Source organism: Thalia democratica, chromosome 4 (assembly GCF_965202585.1).
Source record: "Thalia democratica chromosome 4, ktThaDemo2.hap1.1, whole genome shotgun sequence".
In the NCBI taxonomy this organism is placed as follows: Eukaryota; Metazoa; Chordata; class Thaliacea; order Salpida; family Salpidae; genus Thalia; species Thalia democratica.
The window spans coordinates 57913666-57940120 of NC_139168.1; the positions used below are offsets into that span (position 1 = coordinate 57913666).

The 26455-nt window shown below is 26.1% G+C and overlaps 1 protein-coding gene across 1 annotated transcript; it reads right to left on the reverse strand.

Annotated features, from left to right (window-relative positions):
- Positions 1-946: 946 nt before the first annotated feature.
- Positions 947-26074, reverse strand: LOC145834234 (uncharacterized). Its single transcript, XM_082941610.1, has 22 exons — positions 25911-26074; positions 22549-22633; positions 22243-22336; positions 20062-20131; positions 19498-19613; positions 18673-18799; positions 18509-18612; positions 18296-18406; positions 16192-16294; positions 14431-14693; positions 13719-13880; positions 12371-12420; positions 11618-11796; positions 11482-11561; positions 11317-11345; positions 5815-6196; positions 4923-5155; positions 4302-4349; positions 3756-3965; positions 2869-2992; positions 2527-2694; positions 947-1178 (listed from the first exon to the last, which is right to left on the reverse strand). Exons 1-22 carry the CDS (start codon positions 26058-26060, stop codon positions 1112-1114), a joined length of 2955 nt encoding a protein of 984 aa, XP_082797736.1. The 5' UTR covers positions 26061-26074; the 3' UTR covers positions 947-1111.
- Between the last annotated feature and the right edge of the window lie 381 nt (positions 26075-26455).

Genomic DNA, 26455 nt, shown 5'->3' on the forward strand with positions numbered 1-26455 from the left:
TAATAAAACGGGTTTTAATCTTACTATTGTACTATACAGTTAAAAATATTAATCAGATCAGATTTCCATAGCTCAATAAGTAACTGATCAACTTTATTTCGTTTTAAAAGTACTATATGAATGTCATGGAAAACAATTATCAGTAAAAGTATTTATTATTTAAATATCCTAAAACATCTAAAAACGAATTTTTGCTGTTTATTGCATTTTCTTTAGTTATTTCTAAGTTAAGAAGTTAAAAAAATAACTTTTATCGGTTAAGATTTACAACTAATATAAGTTACACATCAAAATTTAGCAACATGATACTGACGAGCGTGGCGAAAACAATATTGTTTTTAATAAAGAATTTTATGAGTCAATGTTTTAAATGAACAAACTAATTTTTTTAGTCAAAACTTTGAAAAATAACAGTATATTAATTTAAGCAGGGGTCGGCAAACTGCAAGCAAGTTGTTATTTCAAATGAGATGCAGCAGTGTTGAAATGTCTATAATGTTTTAATCCTATAGCACACCTCAAGATTCTAGGAACAAAAATATATATATATTGTACTAGAGATAAGTGTTCATCAGATGAAAAAGCTTAAAAATCATATACTATTTAAAAACGTAGCTACGTCAGAAGTTACAAAGCTCTAAGCTTCAAAACTTTCAGTTAACGTTAACTTTGTTTTCTTTTATATAAAAATGTATTAATACTAATTCATCTTGCTCTTAATCACAAACTTACTTGACCCAAATGTACTTAAACTCAACACCATATAAGATTTTTGGATCAAGGCAAGTCCACGCCAAAATACATTTGAAGACATTTAACAAATAAGTTTTATAACTATATTGTAACCAGAATAGTTTAAAAATAAAAAGTAATAAAGAGTTTACAGTAAAAAAACTAAATGGACTCTATCTACAAACAGGAGATAATAATATACAACACACATATCGCATCACTTTCGTTTATTCATTAAAACTTCACGAAGCATTAGCATCAAAAAAACTTACACTCATATAACTAAATTACTTTTCCTATTAATTTCCAAGGCAAAATATGACGTCATTAAAGAAATTGAAAATTTTTAAATACATGATCTACTGTGCAAAGGCGGATATTACTCGTAAGCGGCAAATATTAGAGTTCCTTTCCGCATTTCACCGGTCCCATTATCATCATCAACACTACAAATAATAATTTTAGATGAATGTAATTAGCAGTAAATAATACAAACTTTATAATATAGTAGTATGCCGCTTGAGTTCCTAATTTTAACTTAGAGTTTGAACTTCTTTAAGTCATGGACTTTAATACATTAAACCACTATCTATTTTGTCTATAATGTTATAGTTAGACTCATTTTTTTAATTTCAAAATTATTTGCGTCAATTTGACTTCATTAAAAACATAAACTTTATTATGCTTATTTAGCTATTAAATTATTACTTTGAACTTTAAACAAACATTGTAGTTTTTATAAAAATTAAAAAAACTATTCTCCTAAAGGCTAAGTAATACTCGAAAAAAAAAACTGGAACACCACTTTACGTCTTCACTTGGAAGTGAATAAAATAAGTGTTGCTCTATTTTTAATTCTTGTGCTCCGCAGTTAAGTACACGTAGATAATTAAATACTAATGTTTTACTACCAAAAGTTTGATGTGCTTAGTTTTAAAGTTAACGCAAAGTCTGCGTTTCTAAAGAAGAGTTGTCTTCAGCAGAAGCACAAGCTGCTACTTGTTAACAACTGTGAAAAGGTGTGATTCCAACTTTTAGCATTCAAAAAATGCAGTAACAATATTAGTCCCTTAAATATTAAGCAAACTTATCTTATCTAAATTTACTTGAATTAACTTTTATGGGTGTGTGATAATATGTTAATAATTCTTCTGTATTGAAAATTTCGTTCTACTGATCATTATTTTAATGTTTGCTGAAGACGGTTTGAAAGTATATTCATGCAAAAATATTATTTTTTAGATTTGATTTTATTATTCAACAGAGGATCTCGTTAGAACTATTTCAAACGAGTGAAAAATAGATTGTTTTGAAAATAAATTTTAAAAATATGAAGTAAAGAAGTTTGTTAACAAAAAGAGTATGATAGACTCAACAGGCAAGTTTAACAATACTTTTTATACTCTTATTTTATTCAATCGTTGGGTGTATAATGTAAACGTGTTCATCTTCGCCACAGAATACTTATTGTGGACATGTTAATGGGGTAAACAACATTTATTTAAAAAAAAAACAGCATTTTGTATCCAATTTAAAAGTTTGCTGTTTGTCTAATACATATTAGTTTAAAAAAAAATTCTTATTATCAGTTAAAGGTGTTTTATTTGAAAGAAAAAAATATTGCATTTTATACACGAAAAATTAAAATTAGGTTCCACAGTTAGTACTTAACCAGCTGTGCTAACTTTGGAAAATCGAATTCAAGTGGGAGACTACTATTAGTTTTTACCACCGGATTTCAATTTAAACTTACTTAAAAAAAAACCTAAGGATTACATTTCAATTCGAACCAACCTTAGCAAAACATCTGCACAATCATTCAAGTGAACGTGGTCTGTTTCAGTATTAACTTCCTTGGAACAAAGTAATTGTAGAATGTTGTGAGGTTCAAACGGCCTGTAACTTTTTACTTCAACATATTTCTTCGGAAAAATCGCACCCGGAATATTCTTTGCATTTATTCTGTGTTTAGAATTTCAATTATTGAGTTTTTGCAATTGTTTTTGTCATTATAAAACAAAGGTTCTTATGGTTTACGTTATAATTTTTAATAATATTATTTAAATACTTTGAAGTTATTTTAATTGAATTATCAATTTATAAAAAATATGTATTTTAGTTTAATAAATAACTTACACAAGCGTTATGTATTTGTGAGCTTCAAATTCTATCAACTCCAATTGACTGCCATCACAATGATTCCGAAGCTCTATGTTGATAGCGCCAATCAGTTCCTTGTAAGTTGTAGGAAACAAAAGTGCTAAAATTATATGTTTTTTTAATTACTGCTTTTATGTATTTCTTAATATGTTCCTGAAACGTTTTAAAACTTATTTATTTTTCAACATATCAAATAATACACAAAAATGGGATTTTATGTCCATAATTAGAATAATATGTTTGCTGAAAACCAAAGTCTAATGTGCAGTTTGATAAGAAACTTTTTATAATTTTTTTTTTCCAAGTATGTATTTTGTTTAAAACGTTATTTAACTTGTATATCGAAAGCTTCATGGCTAGCAACAATTTAAAACTGCAACCTTAATTGTAAAGATTTTATATAAATCAAAAAACGATTGTGATTTACATTTTAAAGGTTCTAATTTTTTTATTAACAGTTTTATTTATTACAGTTTTATTTAATCATATACTTCCGTTACACACCATCTTTATGATCACTTAAGTTGAATTTTTTAATTAAAGCAACATTAAGAAGCAATTGTTTAACTCAAATATGACTCCACCAATGTTGTGACATATCACTTATTATTATTTATTATATTAATAACAACTAAATATTTTATTATTATTCAAAAAATATAAAGCTATGAAATGTCGTTTTTTACTGCATTTAGTTTTATTATAGTTTTTCTGGGTATTCACACAATATCTGAACTTCACTTTAAATTTTGGTTAGTTTGATACATAAAATAAATATCAATTTAAATTAAAAAAGTTAAGTTGTTGTTTCATTTTAAACTAGTACCGTGTATAGCCGTAAAACTAAGCTACTTGATACTAACACATAAACTTTTCAACTTCGTCAACGAATGGAGACCTGAACGGTTTTACAACTCTTTGATGAAAGTTTGCTTGCGATTGTTGACAAATCGTTCTTGCATTTTGGAAACCACCATACGAATTAGCACTTGGAACAGGTAAATTTTGATAATGCGGAAATGGCCTGGCTGGTTTTGGAGCTTCAAACAAACTTGCACTTTTTTCGCTATTGCCTTGTTTATATAGGTAGAATGTTTTTATTTAGAAAAAACTAGAACTTAAAAATATAAAAACTTTGTTTTTAAATAAAGTACAAAACTACAACTTTTTTATATAAACAGCGCTAACAATAAAATATAGTTGCAGTTATAAAATGTTTTGCTCTAATAACAAAGTGAATTTGAATGCAAAATACGTAAATTCATTATTATTTATTACTAACACGATGCTTTTTTTTTCTTCCTAAGAATAGTTAACTTAGTCTAAAATATTTCGAAATTAAGAAATTATAATGTAATGCAACAATGTATAATTATTCTAATAATTTCAATATTTAAGTATTTACTCACTTTTAAAGCCTTTTTCTTCTTTATATTTGTTTTGAATTTTTTGTAGTTCTATAAAAACATAGCAAATTAAATAGTTATATAAAATACACTCAGTAAAACAACCACAAAGTATGAAAACGTTGAAATTATCTTAGTATTTGACATTTATGGCTGTGAAAAATCTGAGAACTAAGTTTATTAACAAATAATAAAATAGAAAGTTTTAGTTACGCTTAAAAGTATATTTGAAAACTAACTCTTCTGAATAATCTTATAACTAAAAATTAAAATTATAAATTTTTGTTTTCGAAATTAAAAGTAAATTACTTAAACATACCTATTCTGAATTATTAATTTTAATATTATTTGAAATATTACTTCAACTTCATGATTAAAGCTTGCAAACATTATTTCAATTTTTTTACCTTGATTTTTTTATTTTCAACTGTATTTTTAACTTTTATATATTGTAAATTATTTTATATTTAAAATTTTAACTTGTATTTGATAACTTAAAAACTAAAACATCATCTTTTTTTATTTACAAATTCTGAATGATATTCAAGGTAGTAATCTAAGACAAAACAAATACAAGTTACTATACAATTTTACAGACTTTCACCATTTTCATTAAATTATTACCTTTTTCAATATGCTCTCTCTTTAATCTTTCGTACTCTTGGTTTTTCCTCTGAAATTCGTTTGAAAAGTAATTTTTGTTCTCATTTTCTTCGTTGTTCTTGTTAGATTTACCGCCAGTCTCCAACTCCCCGCCAACCATTCGGCCATCATTCTTCATGATCTTATCAAACTCTTCTTTCATTACAGCACCTGTTTCCTTTATCTGGCTCTCTGGTCTATCACTTTGGACGGTGCTTTGAAATTTTTCTTTAATTAACTTTGTTATAAAATAAACTTAATGAGCGAGTGTATATACAACGTAAAACTATTAGTTTTGCAAACTTATATAAAGTATTTTTATAATTGCAGATCGTAGTACAAATTATTGCAGTAAATTACAATTTTACAATAAATAAAAAAATTCTATCGATAAGTAAGTAATCAAGTTAAAACTCAAATTTAAAGCTAAGTAACCAAATACAGCAGTTTAACTACGATTTTCAACGTTAAACAAGTTTAGATGAACGCAATTAATGAGCTTGTAGTTTTAGCATAGTTACAAAGTCAAAAATAAATGATTTTTAGCTAACATCAACATCTTAAAAGTATGACTTTCAAAACAATGTTTAAATCTATTTTAATACACCTGGACTAAAACATAGAAAACAGGCATGTTCAGAAACGTTTCAGTTTTAATAATCAAAACTATTTTATTTCATAATTATTTATAGATAAAATTTTATGTATTAGAAGTATTTAGACTGTTTAATTAGTATTTTGTTTTAAAATTACTACTTTGGAATTACCTTTTAATCTAAGTTTTTCGTAACTCTACATATTTCTAGGCATTTTTTGTAAAACAAAATTGTATACACCTCATTTTAAAATTTACAATTCATACTTAGAAACTTACTGCGTTGCAGGTTTAACTTGAGCAAACGGCTTATGAAAACTGCTATGGCTGTTGTACATGTTCACATTTACATTCATGCTAAAGGGCTTGCAGTTTGGATCTAGCTGAAAATCCTGCTGTACTTGATTGCCATAGATGGAACTATTGCTAAGGGATGGCGGCGGAACACTCGGGTTGAAAAAGGGAATTTTCGGCGCCTGCATTGCCATCGAGTTGGTCATCATACTTTGGTACCTTTGCGGTTGGGGCGATGCTGTATACTGAAATGTTGGAGGTAGAAGATTTTCATTGCATCTACTAATCTGCGGCGAGCCGGGCTCTGTATTGGCAGTTTGGATTGAACTGTTTTCACTCATTTCTGATGCTTTGCTCAGGTTGTCATCTGTAATTTAATACAGAGATTTTTCATGGTGGTAACTTTGAAAAGCTGCTAGTGAGCTCAAAGCCACTTTTAAAAATCGTGAATTATTTGAAACTTTTCAGAGTGTAAGTAAAATTAAATTATTTTTGTTAAAACAAACTTGGATACCAAATATTTTTAACGTCTTAGTAACACTTAATAAAGCTTGTTATAATTTCAATACACTATTGATTTTCTTCATTTCAGATGATTAGAATTTTTAAAACTTAATTGAAAAAAAGCTTAAATACAAACAAACTATCGTATGCATAACAATGTGTTGAACAATTGAAAAATTTATTTTACAACATGCACCTTTAGATATTATCATACTTTATAAGCTCCTTTGATTAATTTTAAAAGTTGTTTTAATAAATTCAATATATATTTATAAACTATAAAGTAAGCATCTGTATTTTCTTAACTTTAAAAATATGTGAGAATATTACGCAACCTTTTAAAACTAAAAGTTGTACAGGTAAAAGCAAAACAAAACCAAAAGTTTATTTTCGAGTACTTACAGTGAAAAGTTAATTTTAAGTAAATCTTTTGTAAAATGCAACTAAATTAAAACTATACAAAATCATTTAATAATATCATTTTAAATAATTTCAAGCTATAATTAAGTTATGGTATGAAAATTTAAACAAAATACTAAGAATTCAATAAGGACCTTAAACAATACTTTAGTAGTAGTTTAAGCACAGAATAATCAATATTAAAATAATCAAAAAAACTAAAACTATCAAACAGTTTTCTTTTAGTATATATACATTTTGAAAGTGAAATATTATTGTAAATTAAACTCATAAGGTTTTTTAAGAAAAACAAAAGCATGTTATTTGTTACATAATTGTTTTCCAAATTAGCAACATTTATCAAAAATAAATTTGATTCAGAGTTTTACCTAAATTATGATTGTTATAGATATTGTGTTCAAAAACTTACATTAAACAAACACAAGTGTTTTCAACAAACTGACAACAAAAACGCAAGCATAAACATATTTGTTAAACTTTGTAAATGTATCAATGGTGGAAGTTCTGAAACATATTTCAGATCAAAACTTTTTTCAAAACAACAAAAACAAGTTATTTTTCAAAAAATAAAACCTTATGAGTTTAATTTACAACAAAAACCACTTACTTAATACTCTTTTCGAATTTCTTAAGATGTAGCAGCAGTCCAACAATGTTTACTTTAATTTAATTATGATATATTTATCTGTAAATGTACTATACTGATTTTTGTTATTGACTTGTTAATTAATCTATAACTCAAGTTACCAAAACTAAAAATTATGAAACATAAAAATGTCAAAGCTGGTAACAAATGCACTAATTAAAGCTATAAACGTATAGAGCAATTGTTTTATATTTTGTGTTCTATGCAAAGACGTCTATACATAAAATTAATTCTTTTTGTTTAGCTTTGCCGACGTGTAATGTAATATGGTGGAGGGAAACATAAACCTAGAAACATGCAATTATTTTTTACAAAAATTAACATATTTTCAGATAAAACTGCAAAACGACCTAAAATACAACATCTAAACTTCGTAAATAGCTTTTTTAAAAGTAATTTTGTTGCTCCTGACACCTTATAACGCCATAAAAAATTAAACAAAAAGAATTAAAAATCAAGACAGCTTTAAAGTTCATAACATTCTTGTTTTAGATTATTATATTAGAACATTAAGATATATAAACTGTGCTGTATCTTTAAAAACTAGCTAAAAACTTCAGTTTTATTTCAAAAAAAGTCTACTAAGAAACTATAACTAAAATGTATTTAAAACTGCCATAATTTTTTTAGATAGACGTTAAACATTTTAAAATTAGATATATACAAAAAGGTTACAATAACTAATTCAGTAACAACAAATTTTAAGCTTAAAATTAGTATTAGTTTATGTAGTAATAAAATAAAGTTTTCAAGTTATTCACAAATCAACTAATTATAAATTTAAAAAAAGAAAACATTAATGGTCTTAATTTTCTCTAAACACAAAAAATTAATCTTTTATAGAGTAATATATAAATGTAAAATTTTACATAAATTTACAATTATTTTACATTTAAGTATTTTACATAAAACATATAGATTTAAAACTAGTTATTATTACTTTTGTAATCTTTTTTAGATTATGCTAACTATATTTCGCTATATTTTTAAACAGTATGTAGAAAAATAGTAAAGGAATTACTAGCTGGATAAAAAGTATCGAAATTCAAGCTAGTTTAACTTGTAATCAAAAAATTTTATTTAAGCTATTGTTTATATTGTTTTACTGTTTTGTGAAAAACCAGTTTACTAGTGTATAAATTTAAAAAAAAAACAGATACCTTTTAACTCTCTTAGGATGCAATTTTTTATCTGTGTTTCATTAGCACCCAAATACTAGAAAAAGCCAATACAACATGTTAAAACTTAATTTATGGTACCATGGTAAATTTTAGCACAATTATAATCTTACTAGAAACTAATATACGTTTTTGTTATTAAAAATTCAGAGATTTATTTTACCTAATCAAATCTTATTGATCATTTGTAAAAGATAGCAATTATTAGATAAAGTTGATAGAGTAAATAAATCAAAGTCTAATTAATTTAAGTAGAGTCAAACATTTTGGTCAAAAAATTATATACTACAAAAATTATTACTGTACGTTAAACTAATTCTCAACTTGTTGAGAAAAATGCAAAAAACAAGTAAAAAATGTTCCAAGTTAATATTCGAGTTTTTTCTATTAATAACGCAATATTTAACCCAACCGGAAAATACCGATTAAAAAAGCAAAAAAAAAGTTTTGTTCCTATCAAATGTGCATGCGACTGTGAAAGTAGTTACATTTGGCAAAAAATCCAGACATATAAAAATAATAATTAAGGAACATATGCCGAAGCACATGGAATCTTATACTGATAATAAACCGAAAAAAAAGAGCTTAGTAAATGCTATGAAATAGATTGGAAGATCTCCGATAACATTCAATTAACAATTTTACTTGTCGAAATATATAAGAAGTTTTAAGGTTTATTGTTTTGCGACATTGTTTGAATATACTTTGTTTAGTCAAACTCAAAGCTACTATTAAACCATTCAAACAAACCCAAATTATGCACTAGGAAAGATTTTTATTATTTTATTGCTTTATTTAGTTATAGCCGTTTTGCATTATTTTGATTGTATTATGGTTGATTAGATTTACTACATTTATTTAAATCAAGTTTTAGTAAAAAATTAATAAATAATACATTTAATGAATTAGATGAAGTATGTAATAATGATCCTAATAGAAATAACAAAAAAAAATCAGGACAAAATGAAAAAGTGACTTGGGCAACCAGCTTTAAACAATTTATAAACTTTAGCAAAAATGAACAATGTAACAATACAGAATTATTAAGATTAACTTATAAGAGACCAAAAACACTGAGAAATATATTAATAAACAAAAATAATTTCACAGAAAAAGAAAACAACAAAACAACTGAATGTGGAAAGTGTTTTATGTGGAAAGTGTTTTATGTGGAAATTTTGGAAATTTTAATAAAAGTATGATAAGTAATAATAAAACAATACAAAATATGAAAATTTAACAACAATTAAATTGCAAAAATTATGAAATATATGCAGCTACATGCAACATACGCAAAAATTTATACATTGGACAAACTATGAACAGCTTTACTAAGAGGTAGAATGCCCACAGAAACATATGGAAAAACAATAAAACTAAACCATGAAATTTAAGACAAATTTGCTCTAATTATTCATTATAATAAATTTCACAAAGAAAGTATACCAGATAGATTGAAAATGCCTACACAGTCCAGTTTTTAGAAAGCCCTATAAGAACTAATTTAGACTACACAGAACAATGGTGGATTAAAAAACTAAGGCAAAAATTAATTTAAACAGTGTTTTAAAGGAATATTTTTAATGAAAAATTCAAAATGTCACGAAAAATTTTCTTTATCAAGATCAATACTAGGAAATTTTTTTAATTGTTCGTTGTTTATAAAAATAGTTTTTCTTAGTTACAGTAAACAAAATAATTTTCTGAAATTTAGTTTTCTCAGTTTCTCAAATTGAAAAAATTATATCAAACTTAATTGACTAATCTTAAATAAATTAATCTTGAAGTAAAAGTATAAAATTCAGTATTTTAGTAAAATGGTATTTTTTTGTTTTAGTTTTATTTTAAATTTTTACTAAAATATATCTAATTTACGGTATTCAAATTTCTCTAGTTGTAGTATATTTTTTTGTTTTCTACAAAATTGAAAATGTTAGTTTTTTAATAATCTAAGATCTCTTCGAAGTGTTTGTATAAGACTGAGACTGATTTTTTTGATGGTTCTAACCTTTTTTTTTGTTTATTTAAATGATTAGTTTATATAACTTTGAAGTATAAAGTTCTGTTTTATATTGTACCGTTTCAATAATTGTTTTTTCTACTTTTATATCAAAAAACGTGATCATGGGGCTTGTGGTAGGGTACTAATACATTTAGTTACAACACCTGACCAGAAGTAAAAAAAACTGAAAAGGCATTTTTTTTTGAGAACTGAAAGCTGGCACGACAGAGTAATAGATCTCAATGTAAAATCGTTTGTTTACAAAAAAAAATATCAGTTGAAGCGACTGCTAACATTCAGAATGACAAAGTTGTACTAAAAATAAAGAAGAAGATAAACTTTTAGTGAAAATTAAAATATCAGAGAAAATTGACAATAAAAAATTTTGGTCTATAAATTTGTATCGGAAACTTTTTACATACATTACTATATCACATAAGTCAAACAAAACTTTTAGATATTTTTAAAATTGCTTATAGTTTATACGCTATGCTTTTAAACTAGAGCCAAAAATAAACGTTGTAAAAAGATTGCTCACCCTACCTACGCTCTGAATTTATTTTCAATTACTTTATAACAAATGAGTTCCAAATCTTTCTTTTTACCATATATTTATATTAACCTAATTTATAATTTTATTTTAATTTAGTTGTTGTTTACTTTAGCTTAAACAGTAAAACGTTTTAACCAGTTTAATTTTAAAATTTATTAAAATTTTTATTTAGAGGATAACTAACTATCACCATCTTCAGACTCTTTTGCGCACCTGAAACAAAAGTATATACTAACTTTAAAAGACAAAGCTAAGTTGGTTACTTAATTGAAAGTAAGTAACTAATGAATTGATATCAAGAAAATTTAAAGCATCAAAAAAAAAGTGAAAATGTTTAAATTAAACTGACTTCTTTACTTTGTGTGCATAATATTTGCAATTTATAAATTTGTGGGCAAAACAGCTTGAAGCCTCGATTTCATAAGTAACCTGAAAAAAAACGAATGCATATCAACAAAGCTGGTTGTTATTGATGTAAACAGTACCTTTTCGCCAGGAAGAAAGTCTTCGCTAAACTTTATACTTTCACACAAAGCAATGTCCAAGTCACTGCCTTTCGCTAGGGAAAGAGCATCAAACAAAATATCGTCATCTCCACTTGTCGACGTTTCAGGACGGCAGAAGGCAGACTTAAATGTTGCACATGGCAAGACAGTAGCAACTCCTACAATAAATAATGGGTTAATTAGTTGGAATTATAGTATTATAAATCTAAGAAAGTGGGTCAGCCTTTTTCTACAATAAACTTATATTTATCTCAGCTACCAAATACTTAAAAAATTATTTATTAAACATAACCAACTGAAACTTAAAGTTTTTATTGAAATCTAAAGGATGATAAAACGTAATGCAAAGTATAACTTTAAAAAAAAATTTATTTACAATATACTTACTTTATTTAAAATTATTCTTAAGTATTTTTATATAACAAATCTTTAATTGTCAAAGTTATTTTGTTTTATTGATAAAAATATTTATTAAACAATATATAAAAATATCAAAAAACAGTTTTTAACATGTTTGTACAAGAAGCTTATTCATAAAACTAATTATACTCATCAATTAATTGATTTTTTTAAACGCAACTTTACTACTGTAATTTAAACTTAAATGTTGATTTATGCTCTATTTTAATTTTTGTTAGAACAGAGTAATCTCTTGCTTCATAATAAATTGCATGAAATTAATTTTTGTACAAGAAACACTTTATATTTTTATTAAGTTTTTTTTTGACATACCTTCTAGAGGAATTGTGATTTTATCAGTAGAATTTTCAACTTGTAAATTCCTGAAAGGTAAAAAATATAATATTTGTTAATATAATTATAGTTTTTTAATAAAACTAAACCACAATCACCAAAAATTCCTGAACATAATCACAAAACTTTGGATTTTTTTCAAGGTTTTTAAAATTATAATAAATAAAAACTTTGCTGCTATTTCCGTTGTTAACATTGAGTTTTAACAGTATAATAAATTAAAATATATAACGTGTAGACCAATAAAACAAATATAGTTGATTCTAAGATGATTACTAAAAATTAGTAGCTAAAAACCATAAATTAGTGGAGAAATGGAGGTTATCACATTTAATTTTTTAAAGTTTTGTTTTTCTGGATGGTTTTGCTTCGAAGTAAATTTGAATTTACTGTCAATAAATGCAACCATCCAAATAATAACTTTTTTCTTATGGTACTTAACGTCTGAAACAAATATTCCATGTATAGAAAGATGCAAAACGTTTATCAAAATTTGTTTAATGATATTTATACAATTTTGAAGAGAACTTATATTAAAATGTAAAAAAATATTAATAAGAAACAGCAAGTATTAGTTGAACTAGCTTTTGGTTAACATCTAAAAAACTAATTATTAAAAACAAATTTAATAATATAAATTTTTACTTAAAAAAATATACGAAATAAAATAGACTTATGTTTGTTCTTCATTTTCAAGCTTTACATTACATTAGATACAACAAGCTTATAAATCTCTAAATCAATTTCAAAAATCATTCTCATGTCGTGTTTAAAAGAAAGATTTCAACTTTTCAAAGTTTCTTAAAAGCTAAAAAAAAATTATTAAAAGAATTTTTAAAAGGCAGTTAGTTAAATCTAGATACTATACTAATTCATTTTATCTAAAAATTTAAACTTTTTTTAATTAACTTTTTTCGAATTTTATAAAAGGCCCATAGGCGTAAACAATACGTTTTTTGACTTATTTCTTATTTAATAACTCTTAGCTTAAAGTTTGATATCAATATCCCATTGTTGAAAACAATAAGTAAAGTTTAATAATTTATAGAAATTTATTTAAATAAAAGTATACTTTATCATAAATAAAATGTTGAGGGTATTCAATAATTTAGATACTATTTTTTTTATAAAAAAAGTATAATTTCTAAAATTTTGGTACAAAATAATAAATATTTACATAAAATTTTGAATTTTTTTTTGAGTCTTATATGTTTTTTTCTTTAGGACTTAACGATAAACTCGCACTTCTTCGGCTGTTTTTAAAAAGTTAAATAAAATTCAAACAAAAAGCAAAGACTTTAAACCACCAAAGCGAAAACGAACTCACAATTTTTCTATCTTCTGTTCAAATTGATCTGTAATAAGTTGTTGTTCCTCATTTTCTGATAATAAAGTGTTGGTACGTTGTTCTGTGATTATTTCAAAGTACAAAGCTCTATACTGGAACCCTGTACTTTCATCTGTTTCAGGAACAACTCGCATGCTAACTCTAAAATTAAAAGTATTTCATATCTTTAAAATATTAGTTGAATACAATTATTTTTTAACGATCTGAAGTTTTAAACTATTTACAAATACCAAAGTCATAGAGTTGGGGTGGGCGTTTTTTAGTCAGCGGTAAAACATACAAGAAAGTCTTTTGCCAGCAGGACTTGTTAAATACGTATTTGCAGGTCACATATTTCGAAAATACAACACTATATAAGTAAAAAAAAAAATTGAGCGAACTTGTAATGGTATAGTCATTGATAAAGTATTACGGTGTACCAGTGGTGATGCGTGGTACTTTTGTTAGAGGTGCAGAAATATTAAAAGATAATTGCAGCTCTTAAAATATTAATTTTTATAAAAAAAATGAAAGAAAAACTTTTAGAATTTATTTTTTTCCTTGATTAGGGTTTTAATAATTTAAAAAGCATCCAAGTAGATTAAGCTTTTCTAAAAAATTCAACCATATTTTAATGATTTTATATAATATTATATTATCTAGTATTTTTAAACTAAGGCTTTAGTAAAATAAACTTAAAACATATACTTACTTGTCACCACTTTTAAGATATTCAGTGAGATTTTCATTCTCCAAGTCTACATCAGTCGTTGTTAACAATACCCAGCTTCCAACATCGTCTTCAGCTAAAACCATTGCTTTCGACGCAATCACAGTATCAATAATACCTGTGATTTCTATAAGATCTACATTTTCTGATTCTGAAACTTGTAGAGTGTTTTCTTCTTGTTCTTGAAGAGTTTTATCTTTCATGTAATCGTAGTAACGTCCAGGATGAATTGTTGACATGTGATGCTTCAAACAATACATGTATTTTAAGGAACATATTCTTAAGGTTATTGTTTAAATCTGTTATTTAAAAGTGTGTGCAGAATTTATTTTACCAGGCAATTAAACTTAAATGAGTAGTAAATATTTTAAAAAACTATCATTCAATTTATCGTGTTTTTTAATGCTTATTTATATTTTTTGACAAAATTTAAAAATAATAACTTAACAAGTTATTTTAAATAACAATAAGTATTCACCAAATTATTTAGCGTTCACAATTAAATATTTTATTTAGCAATTTAGTGTGCAAAGTAAAGAGCCACTGACATTAACTACTGTTTTGCAAATTTCAAACCCTACTTAAGGGCATAGGGGGGTAAACACCCTTTTTTGGTTTTTGATTTTGTTTTGTAAAGTTTTTACTAAGCTACAAGTTGCTTTTTGCAGAAAAATTCAAAATAATTTTTGAGATATAGTCGGTCAAAGTCGGAGGCAACAATAGGATCCTTATGGGAGGCGCAAACTAAAACGGCAAATAACTAGAAATCTATCTCCTTCTACGTTTTTTGAGATAACTACCTCAAATTTTCAGGAAATGTTCCTTGCAACATTTAAAAACTTCTGTCGGAACAAAAATTTAAAAAGTTAAAAAAATTTTACAAAAAAACTAAAAAAAAACTTTTTTTTTTAATACAAATTTTTATTATTTTATTTTTTTTAATTCTGTTCCAACAGAATTTTCTAAACATATTAAGGAACATTTCCTGAAAATTTGAGGTAGTTATCTCAAAAAACGTAGGAGAAGATAAATTTTTAGTGAAATAGTCTATTTTAGCCGTTTTAGTTTGCGCCTCCCATAAGGATCCTATTGTTGCCTCCGACTTTGATTGGCTATATCTCAAAAATTATTTTGAATCTTTTAAATCTGTAAAAAGCAACTTGTAGCTTAGTAAAAACTATATAAAATAAGATCAAAAACCAAAAAATGGTGTTTATCCCCCCCCCCTACGCCCTTAAAAGCTTAGATAAAATATTATTTTGTTTTGAAAAAATGTAAAAGATAACGTAGTAAGGAGTTAAACTCTAGAAATCCAAACAAGCAGAATTTATTGGAAAATAAAAATAACTCTTTTTTTACGCAATACTTTATTGATTTACGGTGTTTTGCTGCTGATAAAATATGAACAACTTTACAAAGTCTTTAAATCATTAATGTACAATTAAAAAGTATGCAAAACTATGTAAATATGGGCTTTTGATGAACATGTTTTTGTATTTAAATCAGTAAAATTTGGGTTAAAAAAATTAAAATTAAGGCTTCATCAAGAACAATAGTTTAATTTCAGATAAGAGCTTGCTTAAGTTACAAATTATTCAAGTATAAGTGTTAAGAACTAAGTTATGAAACTAAAAAACATTGTTAACAAGTAAGATAGTTAAGTATCGCGTACAAAATAAGTTGTTTAATAATAAATATATAACTATTACTTAGTTTTATTTTTGATTGCAATAAAGTACTCACATCTAGCTCTTTTTCTGAAATAAATTTTGCTTTGTATTTACATCTGGGTGCTGAGCAGACGAAATGCACTTTTTCCAAATGTGCCCACAATTCTTCTTTACATCTTTTAATTATAAAATAAAATTCAGGAAAAAAGGCTTTTTTATTATTAAAAACTAATGATGTAAGAACAAGTTTAACACAAGTTTATAAACAATTTATTACTATTTTAGATTGACATTTTTCCTAACCTTTGTTGGTTGGCACCTAGTTTGGCTTATAACCAGATGAAACAACATAACCTATTCATGGTTGCCACAGATCAAGCTGAGAAAAATTTCCTGACTTTTTACCAAAATTTTCCTGACTTTTCTTAAGCAAACTCTTAATTTAAACTTATTCTAAAAACATAATCTAACACTTGAAATCATATGAAGCTTTCAGTCTAATTTTATTACAGGTTAAAACAACCGTTTTTTTCTGAATTCAATCATCAAACTTCCATTACATCACTTGAACCATTTGTGTATAATTGATGTATTTGCAATAAACAGCTCTATCAGCAAAATACTTGTCTTATTACCTTATAAACACAGCTTGACTATTATTATTCCAGCAGGATGGATTCGAATTGTGGTCCAAGGCCAAAATTTATCATGTATGATAATTTTGTTTGGGCCATCTGACATGACTGTGCTATTGCACTGTCAGGAAACATTTTTTATTCAGCTCCGCCAGTTTGTAACACGAACTAGCCAAGTAATTGTGCTTGACAGTGTGCAATGCCCATAAAATTTCAGCGCTTGTGGTTTGTGACTTACTTACCAAACCTATTGATGGGCTTACACCACTGCTCTCACAACTTGCTACTCTGCTGCTGCTCTAACCACTTACCCCACTGGAGCTTGATCCAGCATTATAGAAAAATTATTGGATTTGGTTAGCTCCTCTCTTTTATTTCTATGTCCAGCTCTATTCATATGTATAGTGAGTGCTTTTCTTCCTATATTTGACAGTGACAGAGTACATGAACACCACTTGTATTTAAACTTTTGTGTATATATCACAGTTTCACTATGGAAGTGTCCTTGCTACAGATCAACAATACTAAAAAGTTTACAAAATCTGTTTGTTCAAGTAGGGTACTTGTTCAATATGTTAATAAAAAATTTTTGTAGTTTTTTAAAGGATATTTTACTAATTTATACCAGATGAAGGCATTGGAAATTGAATAATTTTGTAAATTTCTAGAAAAATTTTGGAATTCTGACTTTAAAGGATTTTTAATTAATTTTTATCATTTGAAGGCTTAGGAAAATAAGGAACTTTGTAAATTTAAACTGACAAATCTGACTTCTTTTTTAAAAATCATATTTCTTGACTTTTCCCGACTTTTTTTTAAATGCAGGAGGGAACAAAATTGCACGAAGAGGATTTCGCATAAAGGGTCAATTTTGCACGAGTTACATTTTTGCACGTGAGTAAAAAAATAAAGAAAAAATAATAATAATTTAATATAAAAAAATAAAGAAAAAACAAGTTATTGACCGAGGGTAATGTTTAGAGGTAATAAAGATAGTAAAAATAAAAATATAATTAATAAAAATTATAATAAAAAAAAAAACAAAAAAAAAAGCTACCGACCGAGGGTAAGGGGTAACAATGATAGTAAAAAAATAAAAATAAATAAATAAAACTTACCAACCGAGGGTATGGGTTAGGGGTAACAGAGATAGTAAAAAAAAAAAATTATTTAAAAAAAAACCGCGCAAAATTGTCTCCGTGCAAAATCGTCTGCTTGTGCAAAAGTGTCTTCGCGCAAAAGTGACCCTTCGTGCAAAAGTATCTTCGTGCAATTTTATCCCCTTGTGCAAAAGTATCTTTGTGAAAAATTATCCTCTTGAAGTTTTGAACCCGTGCAATTTTGTCCCCTTGGCAATTTTGTACGCTTGTGCAATTTACACAGCTACCCATAAACTCAATATCAAACAAGACACTTCGAGTATATCAACAAAACTTTTTTGCATACAGTATTGATGATAACTTAAAAATTAAATGATAAATGTTTAAGCTTAAAATTTAAGAAACAATTTAAACTACTTTTAAAGTTACTACTATAGCAAACCTATAAAACATGCTGTCCTGGCCTGCAGAAGAGCAAAGATCACATGAGTAGTGTTCTCGAATCATATGCCTCATCAGAACATCAGTATCCAAAAATCTTTTATCACAAAACCTGAAGAACATACATCATTGTACGTAGACAAGACACTTAAAAACAATAAGACTTTAGAAAAATGCATAAAAAAATTGTTTGAAATAAGCAAAAACTATTAACTCGCATAGCGGATGACCTCGATACACACTATCCTTGTCTCCATGCTGATTATGAGCTTCCAATTCTAGCGATGTGTAAAATCGTTTTTCACTATAAAACGAGTTCTGCAAAAGTACTAGCTTAACTTAACTATTAAATAAAAATAAAAATATTCTCAAATATACCTTATAGTTTTCTAAACAAATCATGCACAAGGTTTTGCCATGCTTCATTTCCATATGCTGAATTAATGAGTGGTGATTTCCAAACTTTGTGTTACAACCTTCTGGACAACTTATTTTGAAAAGCTTTCTGTGTTTGTTTGTTGTAAAAAAGACTTTTTTTCAACTATGTAGGAAACTAAGAAATAGTACAAAAAATATTTTCGGGCATCAATTCTTAACCTGGGGTAAATTTACCTTATTACAAGTTATGTAAGTCAATGGTTTTTAAATTATAAGTTAGTATTTAACTAAAACTTTTTTTTAGTTAAATAAATCTTTAAATTTAACGAATTTTTATATTTATAAGCTTAAAGTACAAAAAATATACTTTTTATCCTCGAAATTTAACACTGGTTTGTATATAGGGGGTAGTTGTGTAATTACTTTCCAAAAAGGGGTAAAATCTGTAAAAAGGCTAAGAAATGGCTACTTTGGGGTATTTAGTAATTTTTATTGACTCGAGTAAGTTTTAAGTCTTTAACATATTGTGTTGCCTTGTACCTTGCAAAACAGTTTATAATGATATGAAAAACTAAAAAATTAGTGTACTAATAAATATATATATTATTAAACTTATTTTATTTGTTATTACAAACTTAATTTTAAAATTTTTTACTTGATTTGTGAAATTTTACAAATGAAAAATTTAACAAATTTTTAAACATCAAACAATAAAAAACTAAATAGTAATACTTTTATTAGAAACATCGAGTACTGTATAAAATATTAGATATTATACATAAATTGTTTAAGGTTTATATTACACTCTAAACTATTTTGACTAACTCATGTTCTTCCTGAATGAACTTATTTTCAAAAACTATACCATTTTCGTATTGAATAAAACTTTTTCGATCTCGCGCTTTACTAGTTACAGATTCATGAAGTGTAGTGTATAAAACCTGCAAAGTTAAACTAAATGATAATTTAACTTACTATAAATAAGAACAAATTAACTGTAATAAGTTTATCTGATAACTTTACTTAAATATACACATAAAACATTATAAGTCTTGCAACCTATGTTTTTAAGAAAAACTTTGAAAGAATTTATTTGAGCATATTAAACGGGTGCAACAACTATTTAAACTGTGAAAATTCGCTCAAATAAACTGTGTTTTAATAATTCAGTGCACAAAGATTGCAGAACATGTTGCTCAGCTGGCATTAAATTGAAATTTAGTTCACTCTTTTCAGCTACATAGTGATCATAGCTAGTTTTCTAATTATGTTTTGTAAATTAATCTGTAGAACACAATATACTTTCAAAGTATTTGATTTTTATTTTTGAAACTCACCAAAATCGATTGCCAATAGAAACCTAACACTTAAATTAATTTTTCTACTTACTTTTGCGAGTTCTTGCCGGCAAGTCGGGCACTGACTATTGTCATCTAATATACGTTGACGGCTTGAACATCTGATACAGAGCATTAGTATTATATTTGAATAACGGAATATATTAAATGTTATTGTAATTGTTTTGCTATATACTTTTCAAAAAGAAATTTTTTACTAATTTACAATTAGGACTATCATCTTTAAACGCAAACAAAAATTAGGTTAAGCAGTAAGAGTTTAGACTTGAGTAAAAAATATGCCAGTTGCGTTTACTTAAGGTCTATATCTCTTAAATTGTGTTAAACATTTTTTTAATAATTACGAGCAGTAGTGCTAGGAATTGTAATAATATAACAATGACTAATAATACTCCAAAGAATATTATTATAGGAAGGTTTTTGAACGTATTTATATACCATTTCCAACTTAATATCAATAGATTATCTATTTTGTTTTTTATACTTTATTACACAAAGCTTTTCAAAACCATACAAAATTTCTTTGGAGAAACATCACTGCAAATATTCCGACGAATTACAGACCACTGCGGAACAGATAAAAACAGCGCAATATTTGAACATCTTTTTAATTGCACATCCTGTCAAAACTCTGACATTGTTCAAAATATTTAAGTTTTAAAACGATGTAAGAAAAGAAAACTCTACAGCCTTGAATTAATATTGATTGAGGAAGAGCGACCTAACTTAAATACGCAAGTAGCATTAAATGGTAAAACAAAATTATTAACAATCTATTAATGAACATACCTTTAGTTTTAATTACTGAATCTCTAAGTTTTGTATTTATTTTAATTTATTCATATGTCATAATTTAAAGTAATTTTTCTAAGCTATTCACTTAACAAAAAAAAAATTTCAAATTTCATTTAAAATTTATCACTTGACAAATAAACATTGTATGGTTTTGAAAAGCTTTGTGTAATAAAATATATGAATAATCTATTGATAACTGTTCAAAATATAGTTTTAATTGTTTGCTAACAAAAGATCCTAGTGAAGTAACTTCACTGGAATATAAATAAAAACAAATTATACAGTAATCTTCCTTTATTCTACCAACATATGTTTCTGTGTGTCAACGAATCAACACACTTCAACTGGGTTCTGTAAAAAAATAATTACTGTAATGAGAGAATAGAAGCATAGAATAAAGTAGGTGTATACATGTTTTCATTAAAATAAGATATTTTCTACAGATAATAGTTATTAATAGGTGAAATACTTAATATTAAGTAACTTAACAGTCGGATTTAATATTAAGTATTTCACCTAATATCTGTAGAAAATATTTTATTTTAATGAAAACATGTATACACCTACTTTATTCTATGCTTCTATTCTCTCATAACAGTAATTATTTTTTTACAGAACCCAGTTGAAGTGTGTTGATTCGTTGACACACAGAAACATATGTTGGTAGAATAAAGGAAGATTACTGTAAAATTTGTTTTAATCTATTGATATTAAGTTGCAAATGGTATATAAATACTCCAAAGAATAAAATATCATTTAGTATGTTGAAAATGACAATATTGATAGTAACAAACATGGTCAATGGACCTGATGTATAAAAAAAATTTACGGTCAGCAAGCTATGCACTACTCATCTACTTTTAATGCAATACTGAAGCTATTATACTTTAAATTATAAATACCCAAAAAGACTAAATTAAGTTTAAGGTAAAAAACTGTCTTAATTATTGTACCAACATTGAAAGATATTGTAAGCTACTTTAAATGCTTTTTTTAATAAAAAACATTTTAATAATAACTTTATTTTTTGATTTAACAGATATTTTGTGTCAAATCGAAATTTTATTACTTAACAGAAAAGTTGTTTAAAAATCCAGGTTTTTAGTGATTTTTGTTAACAATTTAATGTTTTTTCAGCATAAGTTGTCAAATTCCAGATTTTTACAGGATTCCAGGCTTTTTGCCAATTACATGTACAAATAAAAAGTACTTTATATATAAATACAAAAAAAAAATATTCTACTATTTTCAAATCAACTTATAAATATTAAATAAAATAAATTCAATTACCAAGCTCAATAGTTATATTTGACCTTATGTATGAATATGTATTAAATATTAAAAAATAAAAATAAAACTTATATTTCCAGTGGTTCTTAACTATTACAAACAAAAATACTATAGTTTTAAAACTTACCGCATACAAATAGGATGAAAACATAGCCCTATGGCATATATTATAATTGGTTCAGTACAAATTACACAAGTTATTGATTCATTGGAACTTTCTTCTGTATATTTTTAATATTTATTGACTTTTCAAATAAATAGAAAACAATAATAAAAACTTAGTACTAAATTATTTTTTTATATTTTAAAATTTTGTACTTAATACAAAAACTCTTGTTTAATTGGAGGTAAAGAACTAAACATATTTCAATTGTAAAAAAAATAAAACAAATTTAGTCTTAAAACAAGTAAACATTGAATTTTTTATTTATACCTTTTGATTGATCAACCAAAAAAACTTTTTTCTCTTTGATTGCAAACTTATTTGGATGTGCTTCAAAAAAGTTTGAAAGTCCATTCTGTAATTTTTATTTAACCATATTCATTTTAAAAACTATTGGCAAAATAAATATATAAATTTAATTTACTCACTTTCTTTTATATTTTCAACTTTTATTCTCACAGTCAATTTTTAAATAATATTATATTTTTTATCAAGTGATAAAATGAGTTAAAAACTATTTACTAAGTAAACAGTTAAAAAAAAGTTTTTAAGTACTATGACCAATAAATACAAACACTAAATTTCAACATGTAAAAATTAAAACTTTAGATAAGATATGTTATTTAGTAAAGTGTTTATGATTTTGCTTTAGAATTTGATGTTTTTTGAGTGTTTAACAACACTGAAGAGCTTGGAAAAAAAATTATTACGGATATGAATGGAGAAATAAAGCAGTTGAGGGCTGAAGGTTCTTTTTGATGAAATAAATGAGCTGAAGGAGGAGCTCACAACTTGGAAAAAGAAAGTCGTTGTTTTAGAAGAGTCTCATAGCTTTATTAGTGGTGGCTTTGAAAAAATTAAGAATGAAAATGAAATAATGAAAAATCAAATGGAAATACTGAAAGCTGATAACATTAGACTACCAGAAACTGCTGCAAAAGTTGACAAGGTGGTGACCTGTGTCAGAAAGTTGACAAGATGTATAATTTTCTAAGAAGGTCAAATGTTTAAATACAAGGGATACGTACCAGTAGTAAACCACAACAAGTTGGAAAGTTCAGTTATGAGCACTTTGAAAGTAGTTGACCCACGCATCCAAAGAAAGGATATTGTTTCATTTAGAAGGATTAAACCAACTGGAACGGCTGAAGACAAGAAAAAAAAGGTATTTAATCCTATCTTGGTTAAATTTAGATCATTTGAGCAGAAGGTTAAGATCATGAAAGAGAAAAAGACATGTAAATTCTAATCTTAACTCTATATGTAAAATATTGAGAAGGTGTACATCAATGAGAATCGGTCACCATTTAGCTTGGACTTTCTTTACAATACAAGAAGGTTCCAAAAGACCTTCTTGTTTGGCTGGAAGTTCTCTTGGTCGTCTGTTGGGGTCGTTTTGATGAAGGAGAAGGAAATAAGCAAGGCTATCTTAGTTTGCTGTGTAAATGATCTAGAAAAATAACTTGTAATTAAGGGCATCGGGGGTTAAAACCTTTTTTTAAATTTGATTTTATTTTATTTAGTTTTTACTAAGTTACAAGATGCTTTTTACAGATTTAAAAAATTCAAAGTAATTTTTGAGATATAGCTGGTTAAAGTCGATGGCAACAATAGGATCCTTATGGGAGTTTCAAACTAAAACAGCAATTTATTTAAACTTTTTATTAATTATTCTAAAACTAAAATTTTGCTTTTAAATAAAACTTTAAAAAATTGTGAATTTAGTGTAAAGGTTGATGGTTTTCTTATTGAGCAGAGTGAAAGTATAAAATACTTGGGTGTGGTTTTGGTTGATAAGCTGAATTAGAAGAAACATTTGAGTTCTTTGAAGTCGAAATTATCTAGGAATTGTTAAGTTTTGTCAAAATTGAGATATTATTTGGACACAATAACATTTAAATGGTATATTTTAGTTTGTTTTATCCGCACATCCAATATGTATATCTGCTTGGGGTGGTGCTGCTGACTGTTACTTAAAACCAGTTTTTTGTATGCAGAAAAGAGTAATCAGGTATGTATGTGGTTTGCCTATCTTGACCATAAGAAACCCTTTGTTTTAAAAAACTGGTGTGCTAAAATTAAATGTGTATAAATTTCAAATTTGTAAATTAATTTGTAATACTATAACAGGGTTTGATGTAGAGCACAATAGATTTACACTTGCTAGCTCTGTTCACTCATACAACACAAGATTTTCAAAGATAATGAATTTTATAACTGAAAGACCTAGAACAATAATTGGCCTTATCTACTTTAGGTATTTGGGTCTCAAGTTTTGGTTTAGTGTCCCTGAAACTTTTAAAAACTTAAAAAAAAGATTGTACTATATTTAGATATAAAAAATTTTTGTTGAATAACTACACGGAGTAGATCTAGAGTGCTTCTGTATTCTTTGTTTGTGTTGAAATTTAATTTATGTTATATGGGCATAAATTGTGATGTGTTGGTCTTTTATTTTATGAATGTCCTGGTAATGAAAGAGTGATTGTTATAAATTGTTGAAATAAATTTTGTTAGTTGATAATTTATTTTATTTCTTATCATTTTGTTAATGTAACAAAATTATTATTTATTATTTTGTACTTAGATTTAAGATAGTTCATTTTATTTATTTAATTGTTTTATTCTTAGTAGAAATTAGAGGTAAAAGTATAAAGATGATACAAATTTATTATTTTTATTATTTTTTGAGTTTTATGTCAAGTTAATACTATCAAAACTTATAAAATACTTATTATTTTATTGATTTTAGTCTTAATTTTGTTTTTTTCAAACACAAACAGTATCAATTTTTTCCTACTTACAGTATTGTTTTATTCTAGTTTATTTTTATAGAACTTAATACTTCAAACTATATATTGATTTATTTGAGTTTGCAACAGCTGATTGTGAGTTCACACGGGTGGCAGCGATCACATGATTGGATTGTTGATGTGTTTTATGTTGTAGCGTCGGCGGATACTTACTTGGGGATTTGAGCTTCATGATTTTCCCACACTTTGTGGTTTTTGGTGTTGAGATTTTAACTTTATGAGTGTTTGCTGAATAACGTATCACCAGGGGTTTTTTAATAAATGGTTAAGATTAGTTTTTATTTTGGTTAGTTAAAATATTTTTAGTTTATTGACAGATTTAGTTTTATTTTAAATTAATAGGTAATTTTGTTTGATAAATTTAAAGATAGGGCAGGTGGAATAACATGTGATGAGCTCAAACTCACTTGCTTGACCTTTAGAAAACGTTTATTGTAGCAGAGGAGAAATGAGTTTTGATGATTTTCTACCATTGAAAAAAAAATAAATAAACACATAAAATGACCATACATGTATTAAGATAAACAGATAACAAGTACCAACCAAAAGCAAACAAGCAATACCTGCTTGCAAATACAAACTACTCAACCAGAGCAATACAAACCTACTCAGTGTACTAATTCAACAAGAATTTTTTGTAACTGTAAACTGATCCATTATTAAACATTAAACTTTAATTAAAGTATAGAAAAATTTAATAAAACTTTGAAGCTGGAAAGAGTGTAGAAATATGCTTAATTACAATTAAGTGTATTTTTTTTGTAATTTAAATTACAAACCTTATGTTTAAAACGTTTATATAAGTAAGTTTTAAAATACCTTTTTTAAATAGTTGAGATTCTCTGTTTCAATTTTAGCTGATGCTATTTTCTTTAGAGAATTAAATGATGCAAACTTTCCATCCCTTTTTGATAAAAATTCAAAGAAAAAATTTATAAGCCATTTATCCTTTTCTTCAAAATTAGGCATTGAATACAGTTCAATACAAGTGTTTAGACCAATTGCGATCTGTTTGGGCTAAGATTTCTAGGCTAAGATTATGAAAAATCGAGCATTTAACGTTCCGCATGAGCAATTTCACTACTAAAATAGGCTAATATTTTGCAAATTATATCATGGTATACGCATGTGTCATTTTCATACTTTTCCATATTAAACTTTATTTAAAACTTATAAAACACATATCAATACGTTCCCTAGGCTTCGTAGTTATTGAATAACTTGTTTATTTTGAACAAAAACACTTTGAATATATATTTTTAAGACCTCAAAGTTCGACTTGTTTTGTTCAAAAAATTTTTCTTTTTTCAAGTACACGCACGTATCATTTTCATACTTTTCCATATTAAACTTTGTTTAAAACT